At 41.8% G+C, this 24,677-nt stretch overlaps 1 protein-coding gene across 5 annotated transcripts in view; it reads right to left on the reverse strand.

Moving 5' to 3' along the window:
* SOX5 (SRY-box transcription factor 5) overlaps window positions 1–24,677 on the reverse strand; it is a 973,495-nt gene that overhangs the window by 582,737 nt on the left and 366,081 nt on the right. The window contains exon 1 of one of the 5 annotated variants that reach the window (XM_081957805.1): window positions 21,057–21,079. The exons of 1 other annotated variant lie outside the window; for it this stretch is intronic. Coding sequence is in view for 3 of the 4 variants with exons in the window: in XM_081957804.1 (XP_081813930.1) it covers window positions 17,056–17,138 (83 nt within the window). In the remaining variant the exon portion in view is untranslated. Of the gene's footprint in view, window positions 1–17,055; window positions 17,147–17,191; window positions 17,236–17,299; window positions 17,345–21,056; window positions 21,080–24,677 lie in introns of those variants that run through there. 3 more of the 5 variants (XM_081957814.1, XM_081957815.1, XM_081957804.1) reach the window with 3 other exon arrangements.

The following is a 24,677-nucleotide window of genomic DNA, read 5'->3' on the forward strand; positions in this document are numbered from 1 at the left end:
TAAAAACTGTCTCACTTAGCAACAGAAATTTTGAGCTCAGTTGTGGTCATAAGTCAAGGACTATTTGAAGGGCTGTCACAGAGAGGAGGAGGGGGGGGGATCAACTGATTTTCCAAAGCACCCGAAGGGCAGACAAGGAATAACGGATGGAAACTGGCCAAGGAGAGATTCAACCAAGAAATAAGGAGGGACTTTCTGACAGTGAGAACAACCAATGGAGCAGAAGTTGCCTTCGGAAGTTGTGGGAGCTTCATTACTGGAAGCTTTCAAGAAGAGACTGGACTGTCATCTGTCAAAAATGATGTAGGGTCTACTGCTTGGTTGGGGGGGGGGTTGGACTAGATGACCTACAAGGTCCCTTCCAGTTGTTATTCTGGAATGCCTCTATAAGCATAACCCCTTGGAAAGTTGGCTGTAACAAATGTAATTTAAAAGAAATATTCAACTGAACCTTTGTTTTATTTGGGAGAGAGAGAAAAGCCCTAGACTCAGACTTTTAAGCTACAAATCACGTATAAAACCAAGGTGGTGCTTTCTAGGAATGCAGCTGAAGCTGCCCGGCATATATGAAAGTGGAGTGAGGGGGATGTCCAGAGCTTATTTAAAGTTTGCATTCCCCTCTGTAGCTTCTGTGCAACTTCCTGCTGGGGACCTTTTCCCCTGGAAAGGTTATCCCAACACGTAGTTAGCATCTGCTGCAAACATCCATCTCTCTATTCCTCTGGAAATTGTTATTTTAGATCAGGCATCACACAAGGCATCCATAAGGTCAGTTCAAAAGTTAGGAGTTCCACCCTGGAAAATGGTTTTGATGCATCTATGCCTATGGAAGCATAATGCATAGATATATTGTGGTGGAATTAAACCAGATGTTTGGCCCATTCTCTAAGGAAAAGAAATATAACCTTCAGATAAAAGGACAGGCGGACAACAAAAAGATATCGTAGGTGAGGAAGAATATTTGAGACAAGACAATAGAAGAAACGCAATGGATCAGATGCTGGATCGCCAATCACGACATTTTGACTCATTCATTCAGAAGTCTCTTGTCCCAATTTCTTCTAATTGAACTAAAGCTGTTATTGCTTTTCCTCAAAACATATGTACTGTGTTTTCCCAAAAATAAGACAGGATCTTATTTTCTTTTGAACCCCCCCCCCCCCCAAATAAGCACTTGGCCTTATTTTCAGGGAGGTCTTATTATTTTTGATGTGCAGGAGGCCCCTTAACCTCGGCCCAAGGCCCGCAAATCAGTTGATCCAGAGAGGACCGGAAGTTCTGCCTCTGGATCTGTTTCTGGCAAACTCTTGCCAGCCCTAGCGTCTCTGGGCCTGCCACTCTTTTCGCGGCCGCCACTGAGAGAAGGGGTGTGGTAGCTAGGATTTGCGGAAACGGCCTCTGTGAGGCCGTTCCGCATGGATGGCCGGTGCATGTGGGGCACATGGGACATGTTCCTCCCTTTCTCCCCCAGGAAATGGTGGAGACTGGTTGTGCATGTGTTTAAATATTTTAGGGGAGGGCTTAAATTGGGGGGAGGGCTTATTTTAGTGCATGCACTCAAAAGCCCAATTGGGTTTATTATCCAGGGAGATCTTTTTTCCAGGGAAACAGGGTAATTTCAAACATATTTTTTCTACGTGCATTTCAGGGGTGGGTTCCCGCCAGTTCTAACCTGTTCTGTGGAAGAGGTTCCACAAATCTACAGTGCCATTTAGAACCGGTTCCAGCTCCCTCCCCCCGCCCGTCTGCACATCATCAAGATGAAGATCGAGAGGAGGAATTCTGGAAGTTGAAGTCCACAAGTCTTAAAGCTGTCAAGTTTGAACACCCCTGGGGTTTTTTTTGTAAAGGGTTAGGGGTACAAGGGTCTTGCAACATGACAGCTTTAAGACTTGCGTGCTTCAAATGCCAGAGTTCCTGAGCCAACATTTTGGTTGCTAAGCAAGAGCAGTGTTAAGTGAGTTTCACCACATTTTACAAGTTGGCCATGCCCACACAGTCACATGACTGCCAAGCCACTCCCACTCGGTCACATGGCCGGCAAGCCACTCCCACAAAGTAGGCCACACCTACAGAAGAGGTTCTAAAAAAATTTGAAACCCACCACTGGTGCATTTTCTCCTTCACATATGCATTTTAGATGTTTTCTTGGTACAGATGTAAGGTGAATGCCATGTCACAAAATTCAGAGAATGACCATTTTCCTTTCCTGATCAATTGTCTAGGAGAGTTGCAGATCAAGCTATGTGATATTGGAATTCACAAAGAATGGGTGTCTTAAGCAAGATTAGAGACACTCTGGTTTCAAAGCCATATATATGGTGGTCAACATGATGAAGTTGAAATACGTTTTTAAATGCAAAATATGTTTGTGGCTTACGTCTCCTAGGTTTGGGTGCTGTACACAATCAACTTCTTAGAGTTCTGAAAGGTACGCTTAGCAGTGTGTAACAGCTCCAATGAAGAACAAAGGAAGGAAAAGATGGAAGGAAACAGGCCATACAAAACCCACATTAACACCCCACTGCTATACAATGGAGTAGGAAGACTTTTAAAAATGTGTTTATACACCATTTGTCCCAGGTTATTTTGCACTTGATCCCTGTCCAATATTAAAATTATTAAAACCATTAAGAAAAAAAAGGGGAAATAAGGAAAGAGACTGGCTACAAATCAATCTATACCTTGAAGTTTTGATTTAAATTCTACATCCTCTTCATACAACTTTTCCGCTAACGTATCAGCGTTACATCAGAATATGGTAAGAATATTTCCTGAAATGGTACCCAACAGATGAACTGTTTCTGATGAAGAACTGCGATACCCATAATCCATGTGGTCCAGTAATGGTTTTCTCTTACCTTCGCTACCAGTTTGGAACTTTCTGCGCATGTGCAAAGCGTCCGTGATGACGTCTGGAAGAGTGGGCAGAGCTTCCCACCGCCACCGCTACCGGTTCGCCCGAACCAGGGTGAAACAGCAGAATACTATCTCTGATATGGTCCAGGACCATCATGATTCAGAGTTATGGGAATTGAAATCCATTATCTATGTCAGGGGTGTCCAAACGTGGCAACTTTAAGACTTGTGGACTTCAACTCCCAGAATTCCCCAGCCAGCAGAGCTGGCTGGGGAATTCTGGGAGTTGAAGTCCACAAGTCTTAAAGTTGCCAAGTTTGGACACCCCTGATCTATGTTGTCTCGGCCCTTGATGGCTGAGGATTACGGGAACCGAAAGGCAATAGATCTCATGTGGTGTCATCTGTTTTTCTTGAAGTTCTTTCATGCCAGTGTAACGCAGGTATATCCCAGTGTGATGGCTGGAACTTTCTTTGGCATTTACCAGAGGTGGCATTTACCCCACCTGATTAACAAGACAAACTGAGATGGTTTAAAGAGTTTATGCTGGCTCTTTGCCAAACTAAATGTGCAATTGCCATGCCCTTCCTAACAGCCATTTTGTAAGAGTGCCCACAGCGCAGGGGTGGTATTCAGCAGGCTCAGACCAGTTCTGGAGAACTGGTAGCGGAAAATTTTGAGTAGTTTGGAGAACCAGTAAATACCACCTCTGACTGGCCCCGCCCCCAACTATTCTCTAGAAATTGGGATTTTACAGTATCCTTCCCCTGGAGTGGGGAAGGAATGGAGATTTTACAATAACCTTCCACTGCCATGCCCACAAAGCCATGCCCACAAAGCCACACCACGCCCACAAAGCCATGCCTACGGAACCAGCAGTAAAAAAAAATTGAATCCCACCACTGCCACAGTGTATTTTCAAAATTCAGAACTGGGCTTCTATACTTCTTTCAACCATCACAACAGAACAGGACTGTTATCGTATCCAGCGGCTTAGCTATCATCCATTGGCTAAATAGCTTGATAAAGGAAAGGAGCACGGCTTACAGTACAGGTTGAAAATGTCATCCTTAGAGGAAAGAAGCTTATCTAGCTAAGCCTTAAAAAAGTTGGATAGCAAGCCACAAGTTCTCAATTCTGCATTTCCCTTCCATGTGCCATACTTTCATAAGACAAAGGTTTTTTTGGGGGGGGTGGGGGACGAAAGACCAGGGTGTTCAACCAGAAAAGGCAACTAGGTAGAAGACTATATAGAGCCACAGCGGTGAATGAATGAAAGATTAAGAACACACAACAGCAAACTTCCCCAAGTACAATTCATCTGCCGTTCACATGCCTTTTCCTACTTTTCACAGTCTTTAGCATAAAAATGGAAATCCCAGGCTTAGTGTCTTAATCTATAGGCAATCCTCAACTTACGACCACAATTGAGGTTCAAATTTCCATTGCTAAGCAAGACCGTTGTTACATGAGCTTTGGCCCATTTTACAATCTTTCCTGCTCCAGTTGTTAAGTGAATCACTGCAGTTCGTAAGTTAGTAACATGGCTGTTAAGCAGTGGTGGGTTCCGGATCCCTTTGCAACCAGTACGGTTGCAACAGGGCCCGTCGTGCACCACATGCGTCCTTACCTCTTGCGACGCCTCCGCGAGCCTCCGCAATGCTCCAGCTGCTTGGCAGAGCATCACGCAGGTGCCGTGCGCTCCATGTGAGTGCACATAAGCGCCAAAGAGCTCAAATACAGATAAGGAACTCGGGTGGGCGAGTGGGCCCTCCAGAGCACCGTACCGGAACGGTACCGGGTGCTCTGGGCAGGCACCAGTACACCCATACCAGGGCATACCGCCTCCAACCCACCACTGCTGTTAAGCAACTGTTAAACCCTGAGACAATGCAACTGTCATAAATATATGCCTGTTGGCAAGCGTCCAAATTTTGATCATGTGACCAGGGCGATGTTAACGTGGTTATAAAATGTGAAAAACCATTTTAAGTCACTTTTTCAGTGCTATTGTCATTTCAAACCATCATTAAATGACTGGTTGTTAAATCGAGAACTGCCTGTACTTGGGAGGAGTAGGGCTGCCATGGTGTCATTGTTAACATCTAGCAACTGCCTGGATTGTCCCTTTGCAACATTTTTGGAAGTTGCTTGCTCCTATAACCTCTTCTTCCTAGGGCTGAGCGAGAGAGAGAGAGAGAGACTGGTCCAAAGTCACCAGCTAGCATCATCCCTCAAGTGGGAAGAGAATGTATGGTCTCTTGAATTCGAGCTTTTTGCCTTAACCGTTACAAAACTACTATACTAATAAAATGTGACAATTACAGGATATTAAACTGTCCTGGAGAGATGGTTAAAAAAAAGATAAAGGATTCCTTGCAGATGTTATTCCACTAGTTGTTGCTGACTACAGTCCGTGGTGTGAGAAGCGGTGGCTCAGTGGCTAAGACGCTGAGCTTGTCAATCAGAAAGATCGGCAGTTCGGCGGTTCAAATCCCTAGCGCTGCGTAACAGAGTAGCTACTTGTCCCAAATTCTGCCAACCTAGCAGTTCAAAAGCACATAAAATGCAAGTAGAAAAATAGGAACCACCTTTAGTGGGAAAGTAACAGGATTCTGTGTGCCTTCAGTGTTTAGTCATGCCGGCCACATGACCACAGAGACATCTTCGGACAGCACTGGCTCATCGGCTTTGAAACGGAGATATGCACCGCCCTCTAGAGTTGGGAACGACTAGTACATATTTGCGAGGGGAACCTTTACCTTTACTTATAGTGAGTGGTGCACATTTCCATTTCAAGGCCATTGAGCCATCTGAAGTTATTTCTGGGGTCATGTGGTCAGCATGACATCACGGACTGCTGTTACCTTCCCCATTGAAGTGGTACCTATTTATCTACTCACATTTGTATGCTTTCAAATTGCTAGGTTGGCAGGAGTCGGGCCGAGGATGGGAGCTCACCCCGTCACATGGCGCTTGGGTCTCGAACCTGGGCTGCTGGCTTTCCAGTCGACAAACGCAGCATCTCAGCCACTGAGCCACTGCGCCACCCACTGGAGAGAAGAGCAACAACAAAAATGCCGTGCCTCCCCCCACCCCACCTCAGATTATCTTCAGGACTGAAATCAGAGAGCACTAAATGAGGATAATTTGTGTGCCTCCTGTGAATGATTGAAGACCGAATCAAATTTTAACTAAATTCTATTTTGTAAATCCCTCAGGATGACATAATTATGATTCAACACATACATTAATTAGCAGTACACATCTATTTCAGCAACTTTAAAACCAATTCAGCGTCTGCTGGAAGGGAAGTCAGCCTAATATTTGAAATTGCGGGGATTAAATTGACTTCATTAGACTGACAAATTTCCTCTAAGTTCATCTCTGCTTAGTCTGACAGTTCAAGGTCAAACCCACAAGGATATTTATCAAGTTAAGGATTCAACAAACTTCAGAATCAATGGAAAATATGTACTGATTGGAGAGAAGGCATAACACAGAGTCCCCCTGTGTATTCTTCTCTGACTGTCAATCAGTTCTGACAGCTATATTAAGTTAGGGAAGACTTTGTAAAACCAAGATCGTGTGAAGTGGTAGTTAGTATACTCTAAAATGCCTTGGTAAGGCCACACGTGGAATACTGTATTCAGTTTTGGTAGTCTCAATATAAAAAAGATGTTGAGACTCTAGAAAGAGTGCAGAGAAGAGCAACAAAGATGATTAGGAGACTGGAGGCTAAAACATATGAAGAACAGTTGCAGGAACTGGGTATGTCAAGTTTCATGAAAAGAAGGACTAAAGGTGATATGATAGCAGTCTTACAATATCTAAGAGGTTGCCACAAAGAAGAGGGGGTCAACCTATTCTCCAAAGTACCTGAAGGCAGGACAAGAAGCAACAGATGGAAACTAATCAAGGAGAAAAGCATCCTAGAACTAAGGAGAAATTTCCTGACAGTTAGAACAATTTACCAGTGGAACAACTTGCCTCCAGAAGTTGTGAATGCTCCAACACTGGAAGTTTTTAAGAAGAGATTGGACAACCCATTTGTTTGAAACGATATAGGATGTCCTGCTTGAGTTTGGACTAGAAGATCTCTAAAATCCCTTCCAACTCTGTTATTCTGTTAATATATATCATTACTACATTTTACTTGTTTATAATTTAACAAGAGCCAATTGATGATTCAAGCAGCACAAAAGGCTAGTAGGATAGTTTGCTGCCTTGAATATCAACCTCATCATGATTGGAGGCCTTCAATAATTATTGAATATTCTAAAAGAAAGTTCCAGGAAGATGGGTAATCCCAGCTGGCCATAAGAGTGGAGTGACCCGATCCAGTTGAGATGCAATTTGAATACTTTTCTTAAGTCTCTTGTAATTGACAAGCTTTTTGCAAATCAGATGTGGTAGGTTCTTTTCACAAGGATACCTCAAAGGATGGCCTCCAGGCTTCGGCTGATACATGTGGGAATAAATAATCTATGAGATCCTGTACCATGAAGGCTTTTAAAATAGAATCCAAACAAGCATCAACAAGCATCTTAAGTTGAATTTACAAATGTGTTGGGTCATATCTGCTCTTACTTGGGGGTTCACGCTGATAATTTTAAAGAAAACTATTTGACTGACTATCCCCAGCAATTATTTTGGATGAGAACTAAGATCCACAGGTCTGAAACTGGGGAATTCCTCTTAAAAATGAAATTCAAAATTATTTCAGAGTTTTGGTTTAGAGGAGAAAACCTCCACTAAAAGAAAGGTAAAATTTTGATTAAAAATGAGAGTATTAAAAAAAAAAGTTGGTGGTCAAACTATCTAATTTATCTGCCTTTCTTGATCAAAACAACATAAATGGATTTTTCCTCTCTTTCTTCCAGCATAACCTGGCCCAACAGCTCTGTCCCTAAATTGATGGATCAGCAAATCGCACTCTACCACCCCAAAACAGCCACCAGGGGCAGAGCAGGGCTCATTTCCTAAATCCCCCATAATAGTGCTTCTTCCTCTTCTTCTTCTTCTTCTTCTTCTTCTTCTTCTTCTTCTTCTTCTTCTTCTTCTTCTTCTTCTTCTTCTTCTTCTTCTTCTTCTTCTTCTTCTTCTTCGTATTATTATTATTGCATCAACAGAATTGTATCACAGTGGCCAGTTGATTCGCCGAATTTGGCATTGATTACTAGTCGGGCCCCACCTAGGGGCCTAGGACGTCATAACGTATTTTTGTAATATGTGTGCGGATCCAACCAGTGCATTTGACTGATGGTGATTTTGTCAATTTTTCACTGTTTTAAATGTAATTCCAGTGCTTTTGGAATAGCACCCAGTGTGCCGATTACCACTGGAATTACCACTGCTGGTTTGTGCCATAATCGTTGGATTTCGATTTTTAAGTCCTGGTATTTCGCGATTTTTTCATATTCCTTCTCGGCGACCCTGCTATCACCTGGTATTGCGATGTCTATGATTGTAACCTTATTTTTCTCAACCGGTGTGATGTCTGGTGTATTATGCGCCAGTATTTTATCCGTTTGTATGCGAAAATCCCACAAGATCTTGACCATCTGACCCTCGACGACTTTTTCAGGCTTATGTTCCCACCAGTTTGTTGCTGTTTTAATATTATATTTTTTGCACAAATTCCAGTGGATCATTTGTGCCACTGAATTGTGCCGCGTTATTATTATTATTATTATTATTATTATTATTATTATTATTATTATTATTATTATTATTATTATTATTATTATTATTATTATTATTATTTACAGCAGCAGAATAGGTTACTGATAGCTATAAACATATCCTTCCACTCGGGCCGGGACACCATGTGTGTGTGAGTGCGGGCATGTGTTTCCCTAGGAACCAACAAAAGACAAGGCATTCCATTCACCCAACCGAGGATTGACTGCACCAAAAAAAAAATTAAAAAATGTGGCCAGGGACACACACACACACCCTGTCCATTTCTGCCCTCCCCAACACAATAGCTTTGAAAACAAAGGACAGATTATTAGATTTAAGCATGTTAGCCCAACACATCTGGCAAGCATGTGTGGCAAACGTTAATGAAGACTTTGCTAAGTGAGCTGCAATTGGTTCTGACTGCTTTCAGCTCTCTCGGGCCGCACCATGGACAGAGAACAAAACACTTCCTTTTCTCTTCCTGAAAACTCCTGCTTCTTGCTCACCCCCCCCCCCAATCCCCCTCCCTCCCCCTCCCCAGAAGCCTGAGGGATTCCCCTCATCATCAGGCTGCCGAAATTAAAACAGAAAAAGTGTAAGCAAATACTTAAAGTTGTCTTCCATCCTCTTTGTTCCTCTCTCTCTCTCTCTCTCTCTCTCCCACCCCACTTTCAAAAAATATGAGCGTCTTATTCATTTTGATTGAGTGCAACAGTCAGACAACAGAGGTCTCTATGATCCTCCCAACAAAAGGGAATTGTTAAAGAGATGTCCATGTTCCACTCCTGTTTCCCGGGCCTGATCATGTTAGACACAGAAAGTCGTTTTATCTACTCCGCCAGACTGGGTGTGTGCTCGCACACTTGCGTGCAACGGAGAAAGGAATCACTGAAATTATCAGGATAAACTGTACAGGGAGAAGAGGCAGACTGTGGATGATTATAACTTTGGAAGGACCACACATTTTTATTTATCTTTAGTCTCTCCCCCCCCTCCTTCTGCTCAGGCTCATTTTAGAGCTGAATCTGTAAACAGCTTAGAGAGGGCTGCAAAGCACTATGAAGCGCTATATAAGTCTCAGTGCTATTGCTATTTCTTTCCCAACGTATCAACATACCTTACAGCACAGTCGAAAGCCCAATCAACAACAACACCCACTGTTCAGACCCCAATTCATCCAGAAACGAAGGGAGGCAATATAGTCTTTTTCATTTCATTTGCTTATTCTTTTTTCCAGGACTTTAGTGTGTTTTAATCCTGCCTGGCTCAGCTTTTTGTTATCGTTTATTCATTCCCAAACGACGCACCAATTAGGTGCACCCATCACAATAAGCCATAATGTGTACATGTGTTTCTCTGGTGTAAAGTTCAGCGTGAGGTGTGAATCAGAGGTGGGTTCCTACCGATTTGGACCGGTTCAGCTGAATAGGTAGTAACTTGGCGGCCTGGGTCACTGGAACGGGCCGGGACCCAGGCCTGCCAAGCCCCCGAACCGGTTCTTCTACGGTGGCGGCATCTTGTTTTTTGCACCGTCATTGCAAAAATGGTGGTTTTTTCCCCATTTTTTAAGGTTTTGCACATGCACAGATCTTTTTATTTGCAATGCTCCAAGCGTTTTTGCGCACACCGAACCGGCAGTAATGCCAACAGCAGCCCACACCTCTGGTGTGAACCCAGTCAGTTAGAACTGACTCACTAAAACATTTAAGGTTCAATGAAATATTAGGAAAGGATACTTACACGGAAGAACTGGCCAGAGAAATTCAAGCTAAGTTCCTTTGATGTCTACAGTTTTTCTTCAACCAACCTATAGTTTGCAAGAATTTTGCCCCTCCTGATGTCATGCCCCGTCATAATTAAAAAGGTATATGAAAATATGAAAGTACAGGTAGTCCTCAACTTAAAACCACAATTTCTGTTGCTCGGTGAGGCATCAGCCCGTTTTGCGACCTTTCTTGCCACAGTTGTTAAGTGAATCACTGCAGTTGCGAAGTGAGAAATGCAGTTGTTAAGTGAATCCGGTTTTTCCCCATTGATTTTGCTTGTCAGAAGGTCACAAAAGGAGATCACGTGACACTGCAACTGGTCACAAGTATGAGTCAGTTGCCTGGCATCTGAATTTTGATCAAGTGACCATGGGGATGCTGCAACAGTTGTAAGTTTGAAAAAAAACCAGGAGTCACTTTTTCAGTGTCACTGTAACCTTGAATGTTCACTAAATGAACTGTTGTACGTCGAGGATTATCTATATTTGATTCTACAATCCTCAACAATCAGCTGAATGTAGAGACATAGCTATTCCATGGTGCATTTTAAGGACAGTCCAAGTCCATTTTAATCAGAAGTGGTATTCAGCCGGATCTGGAGAACCGGTAGCGGAAATTTTGAGTAGTTCGGAGAACCGGCAAATAGGCTGGCCCCGCCCCTGCTGCCTCCCAACTGATCTTCTTTTGTTGCCCTGAACAGGAGAAGGGAACTGGAAAGCAGGTTAGTGGGGTGGGGAGGGAATGGGGATTTTGCAGAATCCTTCCCCTGCCACGCTCACAAAGCCATGCCCACAAAGCCACGCCATGCCCAACAAGCCACACTCACAGAACCGGTAGTAAAAAAAATTGAATCCCACCACTGACATTAATGCGAAATCTCCTCTTAAAACAAGGTGAAAACAACTATGCTCTTGAAAATTTTAGCCCCCATCCTACCCTTCATTTCCTTTTGATATACTTTGCAGCACAAAAATGCATGATATAATGCCCCCTAGTACATATTCTCAGCTCAACTTTAATTTTCACAGTCAGAGATTTGACATATTTTTTTTCTTTCTTTTTATAATTCTTAGTTATGCTACAATCTGACTGTTACCAACTCAACCCCCACTTGAAAGTGCACTTCCACTAAACAAATACTCTGGATAATTAGTGAAGAAGCGATAATATGTGAATGCATCGTGTTTTGAGCAAGTTCTGGCTTATTTGTATTAAAAGAAATGGGCATAACCTTCCAGCTAATTTGAGAGAACAGCCTACTAGAAAAAATAATAATAATAAAGAAGAAAGGAAATAAGAAGAATTTGAATTCCATAACAAACCATCAAAAAGATTATTATTTCCAAGTGATGCTGGTTGGAATAATAGCATTTAAAACAGAATAGCAGTGGCCTGCATTAAGGAATTATACAAAAGTTAATTGTTGTTTCAAACTCACACAAGGGAGATTAGACATATACAAAAAAAAGTGGGTCTGCAGTTGGATACTATGATAAGGGAAATAGAACTTCTGATTGGTCTATTGGATTATGGTTGCTAAAGTGATACACATAATCCTTGCCTTATGACCATAATTTCTATTGCTAGGCAAGGTAGTTGTTGTGCCCAATTTCACAATCTTTTTAACCACCCTTGTTAAGTGAATCACTGCAGATATAAAATGAATCACATGGTCCTTAAGTGAATCCAGCCTTCCCCATTGAGTTTGCTCGTCGCAAGCCAGCTGGAAAGGCCACCAATGAAAACCACGTGACCCTGGAACCCCTTACAACCGTCATAAATACAATGCCAACAACCAACCAAGCAACAACATTGAGAAGCACGAAGCAAAATATCCATTGTGAGAAGAATGGGATGAAGAAATGCCAGATTAAAACTGCAGTGGATATAAGAAAAAGCTGCATCTTCAGGTCGGCAGAAGTCAATTAATGGTGGTAAATATCTCCGTTCGAGTGTGCAATAAAGATCCTAATCCAGATCGATCCTTAGCAAGTATCTGGAGCTTATTATTTATTTATTTATTTATTTATTTATTTATTTATTTATTTATTTATTTATTTATTTATTTATTTATTTATTTATTTATTTATTTATTTATTTATTTATTTATTATTTATTTATTTATTTATTTATTTATTTATTTATTTATTTATTTATTTATTTATTTATTTATTTATTTATTTATTTATTTATTTATTTATTTATTACTTGAACTTATTAGTCGCCCCCTCTCCCCACAGGGACTCGGGGCGACGTACAAAAGTATTATATAGCGTACAGAGGAGGTAAGAATAAATAAATAAGTTACAATACCTAAAAAAGTTAAAACCCCAGTGAAATTAACCCTTAAAAACTAAAATTACCAATTAAAAATGCCCTGGGCTGGAGAGATTGTAGTATTATGCCAGGTCAGCTAGTCGAAACAGGTAGGTTTTCAGCTTCATACGGAAGGAGCGAAGGTCGGTTGTTGTCCTGATGTCTGGGGGGAGGTCATTCCAAAGGGTGGGGCCCACTACAGAGAAGGCCCTACTCCTGGGCGTCGCTTCTGATGAATGCAAACCAGAAAGCCTGTAGAACAGCTGTCCAGCAGGTAAGTATAGATAGGGTTCCTTCCAGGGAAGGATTGCATTAAAGAAAGAACATGGGGTGAGTGGGAAATTCTGCCTTTAGAGAGACAAATCCTTTTGGGTTGCATAATTATGGATGGATGTGCAAGTGTGTGTGTGTGTGTGTGTGTGTATATAAATATACTGAAGGTTGCACACATACTAATTAAATCTTGAATCAGAAGAATTGTCCATTCATATAGAGAATTGGCTGGTCCATCTACAACCGACCATTCCTCCTTGCAAGTGAACTATCAAAGGATCCCTGTGCAGCCTTGAATTAGAAGTCAGTCTTCTAATCTTGACCCTCAGTCTGGCCTTACTTGTTGTGTCCATGAAGCTTCTTCTATGGAATGGCCTCAAAGTCAGGATACTAACCACTCTAACTGCCAGCAGCAGCTCCGTTCTCCATTGTCTTCTTCAGTCTCCAACTTGCTCATCTCAAATATTGTTTTCCAGGAATGGCAACACCCAAGTAGGACTAGCAGACAGACAACTGCATCCTGCTAATGAGCTCCTCATTATCTCTTTGAAATAGCCGGTTGGGCCCCAAACAAGCAGACCAACACTTTCTAAGATTCCTTTCCAAATCTCATATAATATTTGTTCAGGAAACGCATAGAGGGCTGGAAAGGGATTAAGTTAGTTGTCTGCCTCTTCCAATACAGTTCATGGGATTTGAGTTGGTTGATGCATTAGAAACAAAGGGCAACCAACTTAAGATGGATCCAGCTCAGGAGTGGGTTCCTGCCAGTTCTAACCTCTTCTATAGAAGAGGTTCCACAAATCTACCGTGCCGTTTAGAACGGGTTTCAGCTCCCCCCCCCACCCGTCTGCACATCATCAAGATGAAGAGCGAGAGGAGGAATTCTGGGAGTTGAAGTCTACGAGTCTTAAAGCTGTCAAGTTTGAACACCCCTGGGTTTTTTTTTTCCTAAAGGGTTAGGGGTGCAGGGTTGTAATCTGACAGCTTTAAGACTTGTGTGCTTCAATGGCAGAGTTCCTGAGCCAACATGACTGGAGGAGGAATTCTGGGAGTTGAAGTCCACAAGTCTTAAAGCTGTCAAGTTTGAACACCCTGTTTTTTTTCCCAAGGGTTAGGGGTGCAAGGGTCTTGTAACTTGACAGCTTTAAGACTTGCATGCTTCAAATGCCAGAGTTTCTGAGCCAACATTTTGGTTGCTAAGCAAGAGCGTTGTTAAGTGAGTTTCACCACATTTCACAAGTTGGCCACGCCCACCCAGTCACATGGCTGGTAAGCCACTCCCACTCAGTCACATGGCTGGCAAGCCACTCCCACAAAGCAGGCCACACCCACAGAAGAGGTTCTAAAAAATTTTGAACCCCACCACTGATCCAGATCATTGATTGCCAAAGTTGCTGCAGCGCTATCATATTTCATTTGACATTCCTTCTCCATTCAGTGGGGGTGGGGGTGGGACCATGCCAGGATAAAATATTTCTAACAGTGTAGCTAAGTATTTCCTCCCCCCAAAAAATCAACATGAAAAATAATAGAATTTATTCCACCCCATTTAACTGCTGCTGTTATTACAATTTTGCAAATAAGAGTTCTACTATGTCCTTAAATCAGACACAAGTGCTCACTCACATCCAAATATTTTCACATATTTTTCAGTTAGATTTAGAAAGTGAACACACTCTATAACCATCCACCATTTAATTTCTCCTCACCCATCAAGTGCTCACTTTGCCCAAAGCTAATTTTATTTATGAGAAATATGATCAACTTATTTTAACAAATCAGTGCTGTGCAAACCTAAAGGAAGAACTACTGCTAATGTGTGAATAACTGTTGACACAATTAAGCACTCAGCACTATGCCTATTAAATAGCCCCCAGCTATTCTTTGGTATTTTAAAGGGAAAATGAATTCATTTTGAAGTTCAGAAAGAGAGAAAGAGAGGAAAAACAAAACTTTGCCAACAATATCAGACTCGGAGACCAAAATTGGACAATGTGCTGCAATGGCAAAATTGTCAGTACAGGCAGTCCTCTACTTACAACCATTCATTTAAGGGCCATTCAAAATTACAATGGCACTTGAAAAATAAACATTTTTCACACTTAGAACAGTTATAGCATCCCCATGGTCACGTGATGGAAATTCAGACCCTTGGCAACTGGCATGTACTTGTGCCGGTTTATGCAGTGTCCTGGAGTCATGGCATCACATTTTGCGATCTTCTGGCAAGCAAAGTCAATGGGGAAGCCAGATTCACTTAACAACTGTGTTACTAACTTACCAACTGCTTATAAAATAAAACTTGTTTAGCTGTCTTGCTTAGCCACAAACATTTGGGGCTGGGGGGCTGTTGTGGTCATAATTCAAGGACTACCCAGTTTTCCCGAAAATAAGATCTCACTGGATAATAAGCATGCACGGACTTTTGCGTGCATGCGCTAAAATAAACCCCTCCCCCAAAATAAGCTCTCCCCTAAAATATGTAACCACATGTGCAGCCGGTCCCCTGGGGGGGACGGGAAAACATGCTCACGCCACACACACACATCTGCCATCCATGCAGAATGGCCTCACGGAGGCCACTCCTACAAACCTTAGCTACTGCGCCCCGTCCCTTAGTGGCGGCCACAAAAGGAGAGGTAGGCCCAGTGATACTTCGGCTGGCAAGACTGTCAGAAACAGAGAGAGAACTTCCAGCCCTCTTTGGATCAGCTGATCCACGGGTTGTGGGCTGAGGTTACGGGGCCTCTTGCACCTCAAAAATAATAAGACCACCCTGAAAATAAGGCCAAGCGCTTATTTCGGGGATCAAAAGAAAATAAGACCCTGTCTTATTTTCGGGGAAACACGGTACCTGTGTATATCCAAAAAGAACTTTAACCAAATCCAAACAGAAACGGCTCCCTTATACAGCTGCCAACTTATGACCTGGTTACAAAGTTCCAACATCTGCCCTCTCTCAATCACATGACTTCATTTTGGGCACCTGGCAACCAGCCCACCATTACAGCTCTTGGTAACGTCCCACAGTTATGTGCCTGCGATTTTCATTTTTTGCTGAAAACTGGCCTTTACTTCCAGCGTTTGCAAAAAAAACCACCCCATTAGCGAACCATGGATTCACTCAATGACAGTGGGATTAGCTTAACAACTGCTGCTGTTGAAAGGCCATAAGATCGGATCAGCCTTATGATGATCCACATTATGACCAACACGACGTGAGGCCATAAATGGGAGGATTACCTGCATGCAACACATTAAGAAAAGGCAGATTGAGACTTTTGGAATACGGCTTCTAGGACTGAAACAGAAATCATCAACCCAAACTAACCTTCAATGTAAAACATCAATATTTAAATTGTGGCTAATGGTTGGGGGATACAGAGGCGATGGAGACATTGCATAAAAGGTAAAGGTTCCCCTTGCACATATGTGCTAGTCATTCTTGACTCTAGGGGGCAGTGCTCATCTCAAAGCCGAAGAGCCAGTGCTCCGAAGACGTCTCCGTGGTCATGTGGCCGGCATGGCTAAATGCCGAAGGCACACGGAACGCTGTTACCTTCTCACCAAAGGTGGTTTCTATTTTTCTACTTGTATTTTTACATGCTTTCGAACTGCTAAGTTGGCAGAAGCTGGGACAAGTCACGGGAGCTCACTCCATTACGCGGAGCTAGGGATTCGAACCGCAGAACTGCCGACCTTTCTGATCAACAAGTATCCTAACCACTGAGCCACCACGTCACTAGAAATTACTAGAAAGCTTTTCGACTCTGCTTTTAAAAACTTTTATATTTAGCAGTTACATCCTGTTTCTTCTTCTTCTCTTTCTTTGAACTTCTTTTGTATTCTATTACTTTAACAGTAGAGAGAAAGAAAAAGAAAAATGTTTATATCTATATTTCCTTTTTTCAATATTTTTGAAAATTTTGTTCAGAAAGTTAATATGCAAGCTGTAAAAGAAATAAAAAAGAAACCTTACAAAAATTGAGAAGGCTAAACAAAATATTTTAAAAAGTGTACATTAGAAAAGACAGAAAGACAAAATCACAGATACATCTATTGTCCGCTGAATCGAATACTGACAAATATATTGCAGCAATAATAATTTCCCCCTTGCGAAACAGCCGCCCCCAAGTTATAAACCTATTTATACCTAGCTTTTCTGTTGTTGATTCCAAGTGGGAAAATGTTTTGCACCGTGACTTTTGCTGACAAACTGAGGTTCGTGCCATCCATTTAACAACCATACCTCCAACCAGACAATTACAGTTAGTAAACAATGGAGTTACCTTCTGACCTTCCGTCATAGAGACTGTCTGGTCTACAACCTGCGAGGGACTTCCGTCTGCCTAGTGACCTCTTTCTGAATTGCTAGGATTGCTCTAAATTACACTTACCTTCCAACCCCTTGCAAAGGGCACACCCATCAGCAAACTGGGAAAGGTAGTAAAAGATGGTAGAAATCTGAAACAGGGTCTGCAATCCAAAATTCTTTGTTTCTGTTCTAGTTACGTTTCGAACAGGTTGTATTCCCAAAGTTGATGCATTGCAGCTCGTGTTGATAACGAAAAGCTCTTATTTATTTTATTTACTTCTTTTTAAAAAGCCAACCTAACATAGCACAGCCTACACATTCCAGACTTATCTACAGAGAGGTTTTAAGGGGGGTGGGGGTGGAATCAAAAAGTACTTGCAAGGATTCAAGTTGCAATGAACTCTTGAAATGAGTTCTTGGATTCTTGAAATGCCACATTTTGAGTGGATAATCTTACTTGCAAGGGAAAATCTACAATGAAATTTTTTTTAAAAAGAAAAATACAGTGGGGAAAAAATCCTGTTTAGAGTTGTAGGAAGGCAGGTGGAAAAGCCAACTTACTTTTCTGAACTTAAAACCATTCGATTCAGGCGTCCTGTGGCATCAAGCCAAGAAACAATTCAGAGATGTGTGGCTACAAAGAAAAGAATAGAACAACTTCCAAAAGCTTTATTATATGTGCTTAAGAGTACAGGCAGTCCTTGACTTACAACAGTTCATTTAGTGACTGTTCAAAGTTACAACGGCACTGGAAAAAGTTGCTTACGGCCATTTTTCACACTGACGACCGTTGCAGCATCCCCATGGTTCTGTGATCAAAATTGGGACACTTGACAACTGATTGATATTTGTGACAGTTGCAGTGTCTCGGAGTCATGCAATTACCTTTTGCAGCCTTCTGACAGGCAAAGTCAATGAGAAACTCCAGGTTCACTTAATAACCGTGTTACTAACTTGACAACTGCAGTGCTTCACTTAACAACTGTGGCCAGAAAGGTTGTAAAGCCACTTAGCAACTGTCTTGCTTAGTGGCTAAGACTCCTGCCTAATATGTAATACAGCCCAGGTTCGAATCCCAGTAAGGGTATGGCTAGCTGATGAGAGTTAAATAGCTTGAAATGGATCTATACTAGTCTCCCTTTATTTATTTATCAGCACAAATACAACACAAATATAAAAAGGCAACATTAAAAATAAAAATATGGTTTTCTGCCTGGATGGTTTTCTGTGATGAGCCGAAGGACAGAAAGAGGGAGGAGTGAGCTCCCTCCCATATTTGGGCATACTAGGGGTTGTAACACAAATACATACCTATTTCCCTGGCTTAGCTGATAAAAGGAGGAGAGCCTGTGGTGTAGTGGCTAACAAATCTGCCTAATATGTAACACATCCCAGGTTCGAATCCCAGTAAGGGTAGGGTTAGCTGATGAGAGCTAAATAGCTTGAAATGGATCTATACTAGTCTCCCTTTATTTATTTATCAGCACAAACACAACACAAATATAAAAAGGCAACATTAAAAATAAAAATATGGTTTTCTGCCTGGATGGTTTTCTGTGATGAGTCGAAGGACAGAAGGAGGGAGTAGTGAGCTTCCTCCCATATTTGGGCATACCAGGGGTTGTAACACAAATATATATTAGGTCTTATTTTGGGGAAAATACAGTATTAATTGCATTTCTCAGGCTGATTATCTTAACTGGGGATTATTTTGGGGGTAGGGCTTATATTATGAGCATCCTGAAAAACCATGCTAGGGTTTATTTTCCAATTGGGTCTTATTTTGGGGGAAGCAGGGTATACTGGATCTCAGGACATCCCGATCCAAATCTAATCCATGAAATGAAGGAAGTAAACTTATTCTTTCTCCCTCCACACACCCTTTCTTCCCTGCATTCCTCTTTAGGGCTATTGTAAGAAGCAAAGGAGAATTAGACTTCAGAAAAAAAAGGTGTTGTAAAAATGTGCTAGAGAAATAATGCTATGCACCACCAACTTATACCCTTAAGGAAAGAGAGGATATCAGTCTAATAAAATAAAATGCCAACTCCTGTGGAACTGTTCTGCTCAGCAGATGCATCCACACCCACCCAAACGCAGACTCTTTCTTGTCTTTCAGAATTAAGAAACTGTCCCTGCCTCACTTTTCTACATAATAGAGGGCCGTGAAAATATTTACTCGCATCCTGGACATAAATTGCTTCAACTCTTATCCTCAAAACGACGCTATAGGGCACTGCACACGAAGACAACGAGACACAAGGACAGTTTTTCCCCGAACACCATCACTCTGCTAAACAAATAATTCCCTCAACACTGTCAATCACTAAGGCTGCATTGCTATTACTATTAGTCTTCTCATCGTTCCTATCACCCACTTCCTCCCACTTAGGACTGCATGACTGTAACTTTATTGCTTGTATCCTTATGATTTATATTGATTGTTTTCTAGTATGATTTGATTGCTTATTTGTATCCTATGACTGTTGTACCTTATGATTGTTGATGAATGTATCTTGTCTTTTTATGTACACTGAGAGCCTATGCACCAAAGACAAATTCCTTGTGTGTCCAATCACACTTGGCCAATAAAGAATTCTATTCTATTCTATTCCATTCTAAGCAACACTTCTAAAGGCTACCAATGATTGCTGAGAACCTCTGTCAAAGATAAGTTTTTTATATCTGTGCCAAAGACAGAGCTGTCATTCAAATGCCATGGGGGCGATCCCAAGACCCAGCCAGTTGATGCTTCAAATGTTGCTTTCAGAACCAGAAATTTCTTGGGTCTGGCTACTTTTCATTATGTTCATCCGAATTATCTGATTATATCTGCGCTCAAAGTACATCAAAGAAAAGTTCACTCCCCAAAAATCCAAAAGCAGAACCAATAGCTTCATGAATAATTTTCCTGGAACTATGGCACCGTATTTAATACATTTATTACATGTATAATATTTAATAATACATCTTTCATTGACTTCACCTCACTCTGAAGTGATTTCCTGAGATGCTATTTTACAAGCGACGAAGTGTCATCCTTACAAAACCAGTAGGATCTTCGGACAAGATTTTACATTTGCATTTACATTTGATGCACCTGTAAAAGAAATTAAACAAGGGCTAACAAGATCCAGTTTCAAGTCTATTCCACCATTGGGTGGCTTAGTCTAATCACTCTTTTCAGTCCAACCTACTACATAGGATTGTATGGATAAAATCGGAAGAACAAAGAACTCCTTGAGATTCTGTAGAAAAATTAGAGTATGAGCCTAATACACAGGAAACACAAAGAATACAAATCTACCTGAAAAGGTTGTTGGTAAGACTGTAACAATGCAGTTATCCACAGCTGGACTCTTTCCAGATGTATAGGATCCCTGCAATCCTCAATTAACATAGCTAATCCCAAGACCAAGTTAGAACATTTGAAATAGTAGAAACAAAGCATTTGGCTAAACCATGATTTCTTTAGCTGGGGTTCATTGACTAAGCTGAACAGTCCAAACTCACCCAACATGCTACCCCATCAATCATTCATTGCAACATTTGTTTCATCCAAGCCCTTAAGACAGCTTTGATGGATAAACTCTTCTGTCCACGTGTAGAAAGTATCTGGGATTTTCCAAGGCCCCTGTTTCATTATTAAACATTATTAAACATCACTACTGATTTACCACATTCGCTGCAGCAAAAAGAACCTGAGCTTAACGTTTTCTAACCGTTGCATGCATTTTGCACGAGGGACAGTTAGAAGAACCAAAATTAAGACTTCTCCAAGAGGTCTTTGCTATACAAACATGTTACCTGCTTGGGACTTCCCCTTTTTTTTCCCCCACCTGTGATGATGGACTGAGGAATCCCAGTTACAGTTCTGACAGCTTTGTTTGACCCTGTCACAGGAAGGGACAGCAGCCACAGGAATAGCCTGGGAAAAGCAAGCAGGTTGACCAAAAATGCCAGTCAAGGTAGACTTCCCTCTACCAACGGGCAACAGAGCTGCCTCCCTTGTCAAGCCAAGGCCTTGCAAATCCTGAGGCCCATCCTTTTCTTCTCTCCAACAAATCAAACGTTGCAAGCTTTGTGTTGCCACATCATTGGAGCCTATTGACACAATTGGGACTTCAACCCCAATTTTGCTTTGTGTTTTTCAAGCAGGGTTTACATAAGGAGAGAACAAGATAAAGCACACACAATACCTATGAGGCCCCAGCTAATGAACAGTGAACTTCTTGGGCTTTGTATCCATCAAATCTGTTAAGTCAGAACAAACCTGCTAACAGGTTTAGTGGGGGGGGGGGGCATCAGCATTTCTGTAGATTGCTTTGTTTGTAGAATTTAGTGCAAAATAGCTGATATCCTTTGTGTCTCATGGGACTTCCAAAAATCATACCTGGTAACCTGGGACGTCTAAAAGGGATCAAATCACAGAGAGGAAAGACCCATTTAGACTAATGGATCACGCACCCTGCTCAATATAGGGATCCAGCTTGATCTAGTGGTTAAGGCACCAAGTTAGAAACCAGGAAATTGAGAGTTCTTGTATCACCTTAGGCATGAAAGCTGGCTAATTGACTTTGGGTGAATCTCTAGTAGACTGTGAGTTCTAGTCTTAACTTAGGCAGGAAAGTTGGCTGGGTGACTTTGGGCCAATTCCCAGGAGACGGTGAGTTCTAGTCTCTTTTCTAATCCATGATTGCATGAATGACTGTGTACCCCATATGGCACATCCCACAAGAGCTGAATGAATGATGGAGGTTAGACCCCCACAAAACTGGGTAGGGGGACACATGTAGTCCTTGATTTACGACAACAGATTGAATCTATTCAGGAACTATGTGTCTCCCCCCCCCAACAAAGAAAAGCATAAACTAGCATAAAGGTAAAGGTAAAGGTTCCCCTCTCACATATGTGCAAGTCGTTCCTGACTCTAGGGGGCAGTGCTCCTCTCTGTTTCAAAGCCGAAAAGCCAGTGCTGTCCGAAGACGTCTCCGTTGTCATGTGGCCAGCATGACTAAATGCCGAAGGCGCACGGAACGCTGTTACCTTCCCACCAAAGGTGGTCCATATTTTTCTACTTGTATTTTTACATGCTTTCAAACTGCTAGGTTGGCAGAAACTGGGACAAGTAACGGGAGCTCACTCCATTACATGGCACTAGGGATTCGAACCACCAAACTGCCGACCTTTCTGATCAACAAGCTCAGCGTCTTAGCCACTGAGTCACCGCATCCCCCAAAATAGCACACCTCTATTTAAATCATCATCAGTCTTAGTAAAATGAGTTTGCTCCTCAACGTAGAACAAAATCTGAAAAAAAGTTTCGGCAATGACATTTCAGATGGATGCCCATACATACCCATATGTTTAGTTCTTCAGGGAAGAAATGGTTTTATCAGGAACATGTCCAAAAAAATAGAGAGCAGCTTATACATTCTCTGGCTAAAGAGTGAGTTTTTCAAAACTTTTAAATTCTCACAATTCCATGATGGTTTGACTGATCTAACTGAAGATACTACTGAATTGTGACATCTCTAAGACTCCTTAAAGAGAAGACAACACATCACTGTCTAAAAACAATACCTCTTATTTGCCTCAGAATTACTTTAAAATATATGGAAATGTAGGTGATTCCAGAAGTGGCTAACTTTTGAAGTCACCAAAACTAGCTGATACTATCCGGTCTTGGAATACTAGCTGGAAATTTGAATAATGATGTCAAATCAAACGTTTTGGGGTCACTATGGTTAGTAGAAGATACTATGGGAGACTATAAGAGAAAATTCAAAGAAGTTTATGTCACCTCTTCACCCTCACTTAATATGAGGTGCAGTAAGATAAAGGGCATAAGGGACGTGGTGGCTCAGTGGATAAGACACTGAGCTTGTCATTCAGAAAGGTCGGCAATTCGGCAGTTCGAATCCCTAGGGCTGCATTAACGGAGTGAGCTCCCATTACTTGTCTCAGCTTCTGCCAACCTAGCAGTTCGAAAGCACGTAAAAAATGCAAGTGGAAAAAATAGAAATCCCCTTCGGTGGGAAGGTAACAGCATCCCATGCGTCTTCGGCGTTTAGTCATGCCAGCCACATGACCACGGAGATATCTTCAGAGCACTGGCTCTTCGGCTTTGAGATGAGCACCGCCCTCTAGAGTCAGGAACGACTAGCACATACATGCAAGGGGAATCTTTATTTTTCTTTATAAAGAAAAATGAGCATGGCATCTCATGAAACCAAGAGGAGTGTGCAGAGAATCCTTGAAGATGATACCACAGCTTCTAGGTCTCCGATACAGAAGTTCTTCAGATGTTGGCACTCAATCACTTTTCTTAAGTCACCAGAATAGACAATGGCAAGCATGTCAAACCTTGGCGACTTTTAAGACTGGTGGACTTCAACTCCCAGAATGCTGCCTGGGAAATTCTGTAAGTTGAAGTCCACAGGTCCTAAAAGTTGCTAGGGTCGGACACTCTTGGACAATGGCATGGAATACTGGGAGATATAGTTCAAAAGCTTCCTCTTGGTAGTCATATGTTCAGGAAACGATGAAATCTCACAAGTTATGGAGCTTTCACTAGTTCAATTTGCCAGAAAATCATCAGAATCTTTCCGGATGTGTTTTTTTAATGAAAAACAGCTGCCACACAATGCCCAAATTAGAGGAAGTGCTTCTGGTTACAAATTAAAATCTTGCTTGTGACTTATGAATGAGTTGCTTGCAGATACGGATTATGTATGGAAGGTTAGAATAAAATATGTTCATTGTTTACTGAAACTATAAAAATGTCCCACACATATATATGTGTATGTGTGTGTGTCTGTCTGTCTGTCTGACTGAGTGTGTGTGCATGTATGTATGAAAAGCTCTTCTACATAGGCATTCATGTATATGTATGCAATCATGTACATGCAAAAAGTTTTGTTCTGTTGTACACCAGAAAAGTATGTGTATACTAATTAGTAGGAGCCAAATTGGTGTAGTGGTCAAAGTAGCAGGCTAGAAAACAAGAGACCCTCACAGCAATTCTCGAATACAGCTCATCTGCCTGGAATCCACACTGTATATTGGATATTAATACGATCGAGCGGGTCCAGAGGTATTTCACGAGAAGAGTCCTCCACTCCTCTGCTCTCAATAGAATCTCTTATGCCACCAGGCTCCAAATTTTGGGCTTGGACAACCTGGAATTACACCGCCTACAGTCTGACCTAACCATAGTACACAAAATTGTCTACTACAATGTCTTACCTGTCAACAACCTCTTCAGCTTCAACCACAATAATACACAGGCAAACAATCGATACAAACTCAAGGTAAACTGCTCCAAACTCGATTGCAGAAAATACGACTTCATCAACAGAGCGGTCAACGCCTGGAATGCTCTACCCGACTCCTTTGTTACATCCTCAAACCTTCATAGCTTCAACCTTAAACTGTCCACTGTGGACCTCACCCCATTC

The sequence above is a fragment of the Natrix helvetica genome, assembly GCF_964273705.1.
Source record: "Natrix helvetica genome assembly, chromosome: 6".
Lineage (NCBI taxonomy): Eukaryota > Metazoa > Chordata > Lepidosauria > Squamata > Natricidae > Natrix > Natrix helvetica.